Source organism: Sorex araneus, chromosome 8 (genome assembly GCF_027595985.1).
Source record: "Sorex araneus isolate mSorAra2 chromosome 8, mSorAra2.pri, whole genome shotgun sequence".
NCBI lineage: Eukaryota > Metazoa > Chordata > Mammalia > Eulipotyphla > Soricidae > Sorex > Sorex araneus.
In genome coordinates this window covers 55,484,083-55,494,435 of record NC_073309.1, presented here as the reverse complement: position 1 = coordinate 55,494,435, position 10,353 = coordinate 55,484,083, and the positions used below count along the sequence as shown (strand labels likewise).

The 10,353-nt window shown below is 60.0% G+C and overlaps 1 protein-coding gene across 1 annotated transcript; it reads right to left on the bottom strand.

Annotated features, from left to right (window-relative positions):
- Positions 1–84: 84 nt before the first annotated feature.
- EPS8L1 (EPS8 like 1) lies at positions 85–9,886 on the bottom strand. Its single transcript, XM_004616946.2, has 19 exons — positions 9,847–9,886; positions 8,967–9,007; positions 8,539–8,597; positions 7,949–8,110; positions 7,585–7,734; positions 7,154–7,236; positions 6,505–6,769; positions 6,080–6,206; positions 5,825–5,913; positions 5,662–5,736; positions 5,425–5,573; positions 4,222–4,363; positions 4,071–4,099; positions 2,433–2,571; positions 2,214–2,345; positions 1,942–2,050; positions 1,431–1,605; positions 1,163–1,295; positions 85–1,075 (listed from the first exon to the last, which is right to left on the bottom strand). Exons 1-19 carry the CDS (start codon positions 9,861–9,863, stop codon positions 989–991), a joined length of 2,163 nt encoding a protein of 720 aa, XP_004617003.2. The 5' UTR covers positions 9,864–9,886; the 3' UTR covers positions 85–988.
- Between the last annotated feature and the right edge of the window lie 467 nt (positions 9,887–10,353).

Here is a 10,353-nt window from a genome sequence, read left to right as displayed (position 1 = left end):
GGCCACGTGTCAGCCATCTGCACCACACGTGTGCCGGGAAGCGGCCCACAGTCCCGTGCCAGGGCCATGGGAGAGGCAGCGCTGGGCAGGTCTCCCGTGAGGTCACAGGGGTCATACTTCGCTCACTGGGGACCGGGGGTTTCTTTCTCAACCTTGGTGCTTTAGAAACAAATCAGGGTCAGCTTCCACAGTTTACGATTTGGGGCCATTTCCATATAAAAACCTGGAATTTTTCTTCCTTTTTGAAAAAAAATGTGTGACCTTAGCAAAACTGAGTGGCACAGTGGACTGAGCTGCAGACATTCTAGGATTCATCCACCCACCCATCCATCCATCTACCTACCGTCCACCCACTCATTACCATCCATCTGCATATCTTCCACACATATATCCATCATCCATCCACCCATCCATCCATCCATCCACCCATCCATCCATCCACCCATCTATCCATCCATCCATCCATCCATCCATCCATCCATCCATCCATCCATCCATCCGTTGCTACTTGCCAGGCCCTGACCTGCCTCCTGGTGACACAGTAGTGAGTCACACAGGTCAAGACTGATAGATTTTGAGAGGATGAAGATGTGCATTTCAGAGGGTGATGTAATGGAGCAGGAGGAGGGCTAAGGTGAGGGTGGGTTCCTCTCTGGCCATGAGAAGGAAACGGGCAGAGTCCTATGCCCTCTAGTGGCTGGTAGCGAGGAGACAGCAGTTGACACGGTCCGTTGGAAAGGGGCTGTTTATGTAGACTTGGAACGAGTATCACGGTACCCAAGGTCATGTTGCGCAGCAAGCGCCTTCCCTCAATCGTCTCTGTGCCCCGCTCCCCTTCTGGCCCCAGATCAGTCTGCTTAGACTCCAGATGGAGGGTCCAGCTTGTCCACGACCAGGACCAGAACGGGTGGTGATCCTTGCAGCCTTGCAGGAATCTGCTCCATAGGTGGGAGCATTCGTCCATTTTCCCACGGGGGTTTGGGGAGGGTCAAATAACCTCTGTCTCCATTTCGCTCTCCACCTTCCTTTTCTGCTTCTCCATCACCGCTTCCAGCTCGGACACGCTCTCTTTGTCCTGGAGGAAGGGGTGGGAATCAGGACACCGGCGGCCGGTTCCTGGGCGCCTTTGGGACAGTTCCAGGGATGCGCATCTCCGGCTCACCTCCAGCAGCGCGCGCTGAACGGTGACCTGGCTGTACACTCGCGCCCCCTCTTCGGGGCTCACCGTCCGCAGCTCCTCCTTCTGCAGCGAGAAAAGCTGCGCGCCGGTCAGCACGCCCAGCGACTCCACGGTCCTGAGTGAGGCGTGAGTGGGCGTGGTCAGACCTATTGTCGCTCACAGCCCTACTTCAGCGCCGCCCCTCAGCCAATCAGAATGCTCCGCTTCTGGCCTGCAGCCGGGCCAGAAGCGTACCCTCTACCATACGCACCCAGAGCTGAAGCCCTTGGCCTGCAGCCACGCGCGGACCTCCGCGGCATCCGAGCGCGGGCTGAGCTGTGGCTCCTGCGTGCGGGGCCCCGGAGCAACGCGGCTGGGGCCCGTGCGCCCCTGGGCCAGACGCACTTGCAGTTCTTCGTTGATACTGATCATCTGGCAGAATTTCTCTGCAGGAGGGAAACCAAGAGCAAGCGAGCATGGATTTAGGGCAAAGGGTTCTGGTGTCAAAGGTTGGGAAGGATCTCTGCGCCCCGTGCCGAGTTCCAGTCTTCTGTTTGGGGACCACACCTGGCTGTGCTCAGGGCTTATTCCTGGCTCAGCTCTCAGCGATCACTTTTGCGGAGTTTCTGGGGAACCATATGGGGTGCCGGGGATTGAACCTGGGTGACAGTGTGCAAGACAAACACCTTACCCGCTGTACTGTCTCTGGCACCCTAGGCTCTTTCTGAGTCTCGGTTTTTCCACCTGTCGCGTCTCAGGAACAGGTGTCCCCAATCACTCACCCTTTTCGCTGGAGTCCAAACTGTTGAGGCTGTCACAGCTGTCCCAGTGGGGCCGCCCCCATGCCGAAGCCAACATCGGGGCTGCTGGGGGCGGGGGCGTGCTACTGTCCTACAGTGGGTGGGGGAAGCAAGCACCTGCTCAGTGGGCTGAGTCCTAGGCCCCCTGCTGGTGCCCCCAGCCAGCTCTTCTGCTTTGACTCTGACACTAGCTCCCTCATTCCCAGGACCCAGGATCTGACTCTCAGTCTCTCCTCAAGACCCACGAAGCTCACCAGGTTGAGGGCAGGGCTTTGGCTGCGGCCTGCCTGGGGTCCGGGATGAGATGTCAGGATATTATAAGGCACGTATCCCTCCTGGCCCTGCTGGTCCCGAACCTTCCACCACTTGCGCTTGTCATCCAGGACCTGGGGGCAGGGAGTATGTGAACCGGGGTCTGTTGCCAGGGCCGAGAGCACTCCAGCCCTCTGCCCCTCCCTGGCTAGCCCTCTCACCTCCAGCACATCCCGGTGCTTGACAGATAGCTCGCTGCTATTGCGTGCCTCGAAGTCATAATTACACAAGACCCACTTCCCGACAGTCTCTGGCTCCGCCTCTGGCTCCGGCTCAGTCTCTGACTCAGGGTCTTGGTGACTGAGGAGAAAGGGGAGGGCTGAGGATAAGGAGACGGCCATGCCATGGTGCTGGCCTCTAAGATTTGGGTGTGAGCTGGGTTAGAGCCAAGCTGGGTCAAAGCTGGTTAATACTGTTAGTAGATATTTGCAAAAATATCCAGAGCTCTTCATATGCCTGGACCAAGCCTGCTCAGGGCCCTGAGATCCTTTCAACAGACCAGCACATTCTGCTCAGAAACATGGACTCGGAAATAGCTGCAGTTTGCAGAGCTGTGACTGGGAACACGCAGTGGACGGCCATGGCCACTGCGGAAACAGGTGGGAAAATGCCCAGCACTAGCTGTGTGCCTGGTCTCAAGACAATCTTCAGCAGAGCTGCAGCCACAGCCACTTCCTCCCCTAGAGACTGTGTTTTCTGTTTTGCAGGAGGGGAAGTGGAGGCGGTACAGTACAGGGACATGTGAGTTTAAAGGTCAGGGAATAACTGGGCTAAGACCCTGGCTGACCCCCAGGAGTCCATTGTCTCTTCTACCGGGCTGGCCATGGCTTTGTATTCTAGGAGACCACTCAGGCAGACTCTAGACAGGGGCGCTTGCCCCATCTTTTCCGCTGAATACCGGAGTATTAGAACACAATGAAAAGCCGGGGGTATCCAGGCCAACGTTCAGAAGCAGGGGGAGGGGACAGGCAAAGTGAGCAGGATTTTGTCTTGAACCCCCCGTACCCCCCCCCGCATCCCGGATCAGGCATACCTTTGCGAGGGAGAGGGGGGGTCTTCAGGACCGCGGCACCCCCTGTGTGGGGCCAGCAGCTTCCTGCATGCTGTCCCTGCTGAGACCCCTCTGTCCCGGGCCTCACCCAGACCCACCCTCCTCTTTTCTTCTCTTTTGTCCCTGCAGTGTTCCTCCATCGGCCCCTACTCGTACCCACGGGGGGGGGGGGTGCTGTAGTCCTTGTCCCTCTCACCCCTTCCTATGTCTGCACCTAGCCCCCACCACATGGTGGAACCAGGAGCCCCAGTTCTGTCCTTCCCAGACCCCTGTCCTCTGGGGTTCCAGTCTGACATGTAGAAGGAAGAATTGTTCTGGAGCTTCAGGGCTCAGCCATTTCCCAGCTTTCTCCCAAACCAAGAGGAATTCTGCCTGGACTCCCCAGCCTGATCCCCCGGGCCACCAGACCCCAAGCATCAGACGGGACCTCTCATTCCAAGCCCAAATGTCCTGTCCAGCCCCTTCCCTCCAGGAAAATTACACCGCTCTGGGAATGTAAACTGTCCCCTTCCAGCCCACTGGGTCCCCACTCCCAACCCTGCTCCCTCCTCCCTGAGTCCTCCCTCCCTACTCCTCCCCTCCTCGCCCTGTCCACCTCCTCACCACCTCCTCACCCACCTGGTCAGAGCAGAATCCGGAGGCAGAAGGAAAAATATGGAGAAGGGGAAAGGGGTGGGGTGAGCGCCGGGAGCCCCCAGGACACATCCCTCCTGGACATGCCCCCCTCCCGGCTCCTGGCAACACTCACCCATTGACAGCAGCGTGGTGGGCGCTTTGCTGTGAGAGGTGAGAGCAAGAGCAGCCATGAGGCAGAGCCAGGGCCCCAAATTCCAGGTTTGACCCCACAGTCCCTTGGAGCCTCAGGGACTTCGCTGCCTCCCTCGGAGCCTCAGTCTCACCTGTCGGCGCCGCCGCTCGTGCAGAAGCTGCTTCTCCACAGGGTCTTCCCAGGGCCGGCCCTGGGGGTCAGTGGCTGGCGGCTCCCACCCGCAATAGAACTCGGGTCTGTATGCGGGTCCGTCCTCCTGCGGCAGCTCCAGCCTGTGGCCAAGGGGGTGGGGACTCAGGGACCCAGGGCCTTCCTTTCATTTCACACTTGCCCATGCTGCTGCTGTTATTTTTGGCTCTGCCGGGGATTCAACCCAGTTATCTGCTATGCGCTCAACAGGCCTTATTCCAACCATTCTAACCTCACCCCTGTCCCTTCCACTACATCAATTACTTTTCTAAGTGCACTGATCTAAATCTTACCTGGATTTCAAACCCGGTTTCCTCCCCTTTCCTCTAAATCCAGTCTCTAGCTCCACCCTTCGCCACTACCTAGAAACTCTCAGCCAGTGCACACAGACCCGCTGGCCTCAGCCTCAGAGCCAGCCCTTTCAGTATAGACCCGGCCCCACTCTACCCCTCCATTCACCTGAGTAAGGAACTCTAATCATCCTAGTATTTCCGCCAATCATCGGGGCATTTGTCCCACTCAGTCTTCAATTTCTTTGGCCAAGTTCTCTCTCTCTTTTTAAAAATCTCTCTGTCTCTGTCTCTCTCTCTGTGTATGTGTGTGTGTGTGTGTGTGTGTGTGTGTGTGTGTGTGTGTGTGTGTATGTGTTTTGGGGGCGGTTGGTTTGGGGCCACACCCAAAATTACGATGCTCAGGGCTTACGCCTGGCTCTGAGCTCAGGGATCACTCCTGAAGATGCTTGGGAGATCATATGTGATGCCAGGGATCGAACCCGGGTCAGTCGCGTGCAAGACAAACACATTACCCACTGTACTATTGCTTTGGCACATGACCAAATTCTTTTTATTAAATTCAACTTCTAACCTTTCAAGCTCATATTTTTTTTCTTTCTTTTTTTGGTCACACCTGTTTAGTGTTCAGGGATCACTCCTGGCGGGCTTGGGTGACCATTTGGGGTGCTGGGGGTCACACCCTGGAAGGAAGCGTGTCAGGCAAACACCCTCCCCACTGTACTGTACCCAGCCCATCAATCAATTCCCGCCCTTACCATCACCCCGCCCCATTCAGACCTACCCCTCCAATCACCATGCTTCGATTTGGCCCCGCCCACCAAACAAAGCCCTGCCCCAGCTAAGTTTTTTACCCGGGGCGGGTCCATGAGTCCCCCAGGGAGGTCCAGAGCTCATTTTCACGTGGGGTGACGTTGTCTCGCAGCAGCGTCACCGCCTCGGACGTTAGATAGGGCCGTCGCACGCCACTCGCGAACTGGGGGCCTCCCGACGTATCTACGATCTGCCAGGGGAGCGGGAGGGGGTCAGCCGTCGGACCCTCTAGGCGTCCAGCCTTCCTTATTGCTTCCCAGCAGGGTAGTGGTTCTCACCATCTGCAGTGGGCCGAACAGGAAGTGCAGCAGCTCTGGGGAGGACGGGTTGGAGATGTTGCGGCGCAGCCGGGCCTGCCAGTCGGGGGGAGCAGGGGTGAGGGGTGCTGGCCTTCGTGAGCAGGCACTTGGGTCGCACCCACCCCCGCGGACGCGTCCTCACCAACAGGCTGAAGGCGTACTTAATCTTCTGGAGCACGTCGGTGTACTCGGCCTCCGAGGGAGGCTTGGCCCGCAGCGTCAGGAGACCCTCTGTGGTAGGGAGGAGGTGGTGATACCCAGAAACAGCCCACTCTGGACCCCAGGAAGGGCAGCCGGGGAACCCGCCTCGGGCGGTAAGGGAGACCGCTGAGAGGGGGAGGCTATGCGGGGACGACCGAGGGAGGACAGGCGGGATCCTACTGGGGACGCCCCTCACCTCCGGCTGCGCGTCGCCGAGTCCTGCGGCCGCGCTCCCGGTGCTCCAGCACGCGGGCTGCCTCCGCAGACTTCTGCAGCCTAGACACGAAGTTCTCCACATCGTCGAACACGTGGTTTAGGATATCCTGGAGGACACAGAGAAATGTGTGGGACCCCTTAGTCCCGCACCCTGATCATTCCTGGAGGCCTGAAAATCCGCAAGCCTAGAGCAATGCCTCTACCCAAGGCCTTGAACCAAGTCCGGCCCACAGGTCTAACCACGCCCCCAATAGAGGCCCCCCAGCAGTCTAATTACGCCCACACCATTCGTGTTCCGTCCCCCCCCTCCGCAGCAGTCTAACCACGCCCAGAAGCAGGTCACGCCCCACGATGCGGCCCTCCCGGTTACTGACCACGCCCACCAGGTAGCCCTGCTCAGCTCACCACGTCCCTCTCGGCTTGCAGGCCAGCCAGCTCCGGGCCGCGCGGGCCGGGGGAGACAGGGTCCGAGCCCTGGTCGCCACTGCGAGCAATCTCGGCGGGGGCCCTCCGCGCCTCCTCTGCCTCTGGGATGGGCTCCGCTTGGGGTCGCCCGCGCCCTGAGCCCTGCCCCGCCGTGCTGATGACCGCGCGGACCGACGGGCGGCGCTGCAGGGGCGGGGTCTCGGCGGCGGTAGAGGGGCGGCGCTGCAGCTCGTCTTGAGTGGCCCTGCGGAGCCAGAGGGGGAACCTGAGGCAAAGCCCGGCTCTGTCTGAACCGAGACTTAGAACAGGGTCAGTGTGACCCAAAGGCATGGGAGCTGTAGATTCAGGGCAATGCAGAAACCCGAGAGGTGGGCGGAGGAGTACTTTCCTAAAGGGAAACTGAGGCAAGAGGGAGAACTCGAAAGTCCGCACCAGGAAAGCCTCCCAGAGAGGTGGCGAAAGCTGTATGGAAGCAGCAGAAAGCCCCGAGTATTCAAAACCCCGTCTTCTCCTCCCTGCCAGTGGTAGCAGCCCATTTCTCGCCTGGGGCAACCGAGACACAGCGACGGGAAGCCAACCCCGTCCCCGCCCCCCCCCCCCCCCAGTCCCAGTCCATCCAGTCCCTTACTTGAGCGCCGCCGCCCTGCGCTCCCCGCGGCCAGAGCGGTAGTTGTGCAGAGCTCCCTGGATGTCCTCCCGAATCAGCTCCGCCTGCCAATCACACTCGGATCAATTCCTCGACCAGTCAGGGCTCACACCCTGCGACCGTGCGCGTTCACTCCTCGGGCTCCCCACCCCACCCCTAAAACTGCCCCTGGCCCTGTGGGAGGCCTCGACCAGGTGACAACCAACCCTACACCACACTAGCCTCCCGAGTCTATTCTGGGTGTCCCTGCAAACTCTCTTGGGTTTTGGTCCAAACCGTCACCCCAATCTTCCTCCCCAGCATCCTTCCAGGCCCAGCCCCTCAGAGGCGTTTTCACAGTTTCGGCCCCTCCCGGCCCCTTGTTCCCCCGCGCATGGCCGGCGGTGATCCCCCAGACCCGCGCGCACGCTCACCCCGAGTCGCAGGCCTTGGAAGAAGTGCACATCGGGCTGCGAGCGCTCGGGCTCCTGGCATACAAGCAGCAGCAGCGAGCGGCTCCGGCAGGGCGGCATCACCGCGTCGCAGCGCACGATGGCTCCCAGCGGGTAGGATTCCAGCTCCTCCTGCAGAAGGGACGGTGGGTGAAGCTGGCACCGCGTAGACAGCGGGCACTGCGCAGCGTCACTCTGATGGATATTGCAGGGGGTTCCTAATGGCCGGGGGTCCCTGGTCAAACTTCCCAGAAAAACCGCGCAAGAACCAAGATCCACTGTTGGAGTCTGTCTCTTCCGGTGAGCCTCCAGACCTTGGTCTGCTCTTCCACCCAGTGCCTGGTACCTTGGAGACCGGATCAAGCAGCGTGACATGGTCCGGAGACACTCGCAGCAGCATCTCCTGGGCCCACACACGTCCCTGGCTGTCCATAACGGACAACTTCCGGGAGGCGTCTTCCACCGTGTGCACGCCATCTTCCTCCCCCAGGCAGAATGTCACCAGGTGCTGGCAGACCACAGAGAAGGCAGAATCAGCTTCAGGACCCGCTGCTGGAGACACCTCCTCGGGGAAGCTGGCCCAGATCACCCCCTCCACCAAGTGGGCCCCCTTTGCAGCTTTTTCTTCAGAATGGATCTGGCCTGGATCTGGGTGTCTGCCTGGCATCCTTCACTCGTTCCTCTCGGCCTAGTCTGAAATCCTGTGTCCAGGACTGCCTGGTCTAGCTGCCCAGACAGGAGATGACCCGGAGGAAGGAGCAGCTCCGAGTAGCCCCAAGTCCCCACTGGACGCAGGGAAAGCAGAGGAAACCCCCTGGGCATGTGAGCCCTTGGGCCCCTGAGCTCTCTCTGCTTGGATAAGAGCTGCTTCTGGGCAGTAGTTTCTGAGGTTGCCTGTCTGCCCGCAGACCCGCTCACACCTGAGCTCAGACTCACATTCACTGGATACTGGGAGACGTCAGCCATCACCACAGTGGAGTAACGTTTCCTCTGCTCTGTGGGCAGAAGGACAACAGACATGGGTACCTGGCCCAGCCTCTTCCCTCAGATCAGAAGTCCCCCAGCCTCTTCTCTCAGTCCAGAAGAACAGACATCACAGCCCCCTCTCTCAGAACAGACTCCTCCATTGAACCCAGAGGTCCAGACCCTCCAGTTTCTCCCTAAGACCCAGGGGACTGACCAGACCTCCAGCCTCCTCCCTCAGACCCAGTGGCCCAGAACTCCAGCCTCCTCCCTCAGACCGAGGGGCCCAAACCTGCAGCCTTCACCCTTACAGAATCCAAAGCCCAGCCTCCTCCCTCAGCTCTGTAGTCCTGCAGTTGCAGTGCTTCTCAGCAGGGGCTTCCTTGCGCCTGCAAACTCACCATAGATGGACTTGGCGCTGGGTTTGGGGGCTGCTTCCGGGCTGTGGGAGGAAGAAATGGGCAGGGCTCTAGGGGGTGGGGGCTGCCCAGGGGGGGCTGGCAGTAGGCGGTAATGGGACAGTGGAAGAGTTGGGGTTGTGGTATCTCCACTGTCACACAGACTTGGGTTAAATCCCTTGCCAGCAGCCCCCTGACCATAAGCCTGTTCACCTCTCCTGCCTCAGTTTCCCTTTCTGAAAACTAGGGCCCACCCCCTGCAACTGCTGGGCCCACTGCTTGAGATGGTGCATCTGCAGAAGACTTCATAGTTGCCACTGCCCGCGGAGGGGCCTCAGCAGCCCCATCCTTCTCCCTCCGCCACTGTCCTGTCTTCAAGGCCTCCAGAATCCTCTGTACTGCGGCCCCTGAATGCGGGGGACCAGCTCAGGGTGAGGAATGTGGCTGTCAGACAGTCAGACACACCTTCCCTCTGGCCCCTGCTTCTCTGCACACTGTCCCTGCTGCTGCTGGCCACAGCCTGGCCTCCGCCCCCGCCCCCTCACTTGGAGCTGCCCGGCCTGCTCCCGGCCCTGTCATCAGAGGTTGGGCCCAGGCTGCCGGGATGGGTCCAGGCACCCCGCAGCGAAGCAGGTGCTTGCTGCTTCTGGCTAGAGGTCCTTGCCTCTGGCCAGGCCTCGTCATTTGTGGCCAGTCTGGCTTCTCAGTTGTCGCTGTTTAGTGGGAAGAGACTGGGAGGCTGGAGGAGCACAGTTCACAGGCGGCTCCTTACTTGCTTGAGTCCTGTATCCCCCTACCCCCCAGCTCTCAGGGCTCTCCAGGGTCAGAGGAAGGCAGAGTGTGAGCCCTGCCCTGTCTGGGAAGGAGAGGAGCGGGCACTTACCCGGCAGGGGTGCTCATGGTGCTGAGGGGTCTCCAGCAGCTGCCCTTGCAGACAGAGAGAGGAAAGGGCCTGACTCTTGTCTGTGCCATTCAGGCCCCTGCCTGGCTCCTCCCTCAGACAGGCTCAGTCTCAGCCCCTCCTCCCTGAAGCCCAGGGCTTCCCCAGCTCCTCCTCCCTCAGACCCAGGAATTCAGTCCCTGCCTCCTCCCTCAGACCCAGGAGTGCAGATCCCTGGCCCTTCTCCTTCAAACTTACTACACTGAATCCCCCAAATCATACTTCCGACTCTGAAATCTGTGCTCCCGAGTCCCTCCTCTGCCCAGGCACCCCGTGACTTGACCTTCTCAGGGGTCCAAGAATCGGACTCTCGGGCTTCAGATCCCTGAGAGTCAGAGGGGAGCCCTGGTTTCCAGGGGGGAGGTGTTCACCCACCCCTCTGCTCTCAGCTCTTAGGGTGCCAGTCCCTGACACTTCTAGGACGCCGAGTTTGCCGGGAAATCCCCAGCT

Bases quoted from the DNA above. Each gene is read 5' to 3' on its own strand.
- EPS8L1 (XM_004616946.2), bottom strand. The intron at 6,770-7,153 runs GTAAGGGACTGG...CTGGCTCCGCAG, and splicing joins CGCAGGGCGGCGGCGCTCAA to GGCCACTCAAGACGAGCTGC. The intron at 2,572-4,070 runs GTGAGTGTTGCC...CTTTCTCCTCAG, and splicing joins CACCACGCTGCTGTCAATGG to TCACCAAGACCCTGAGTCAG.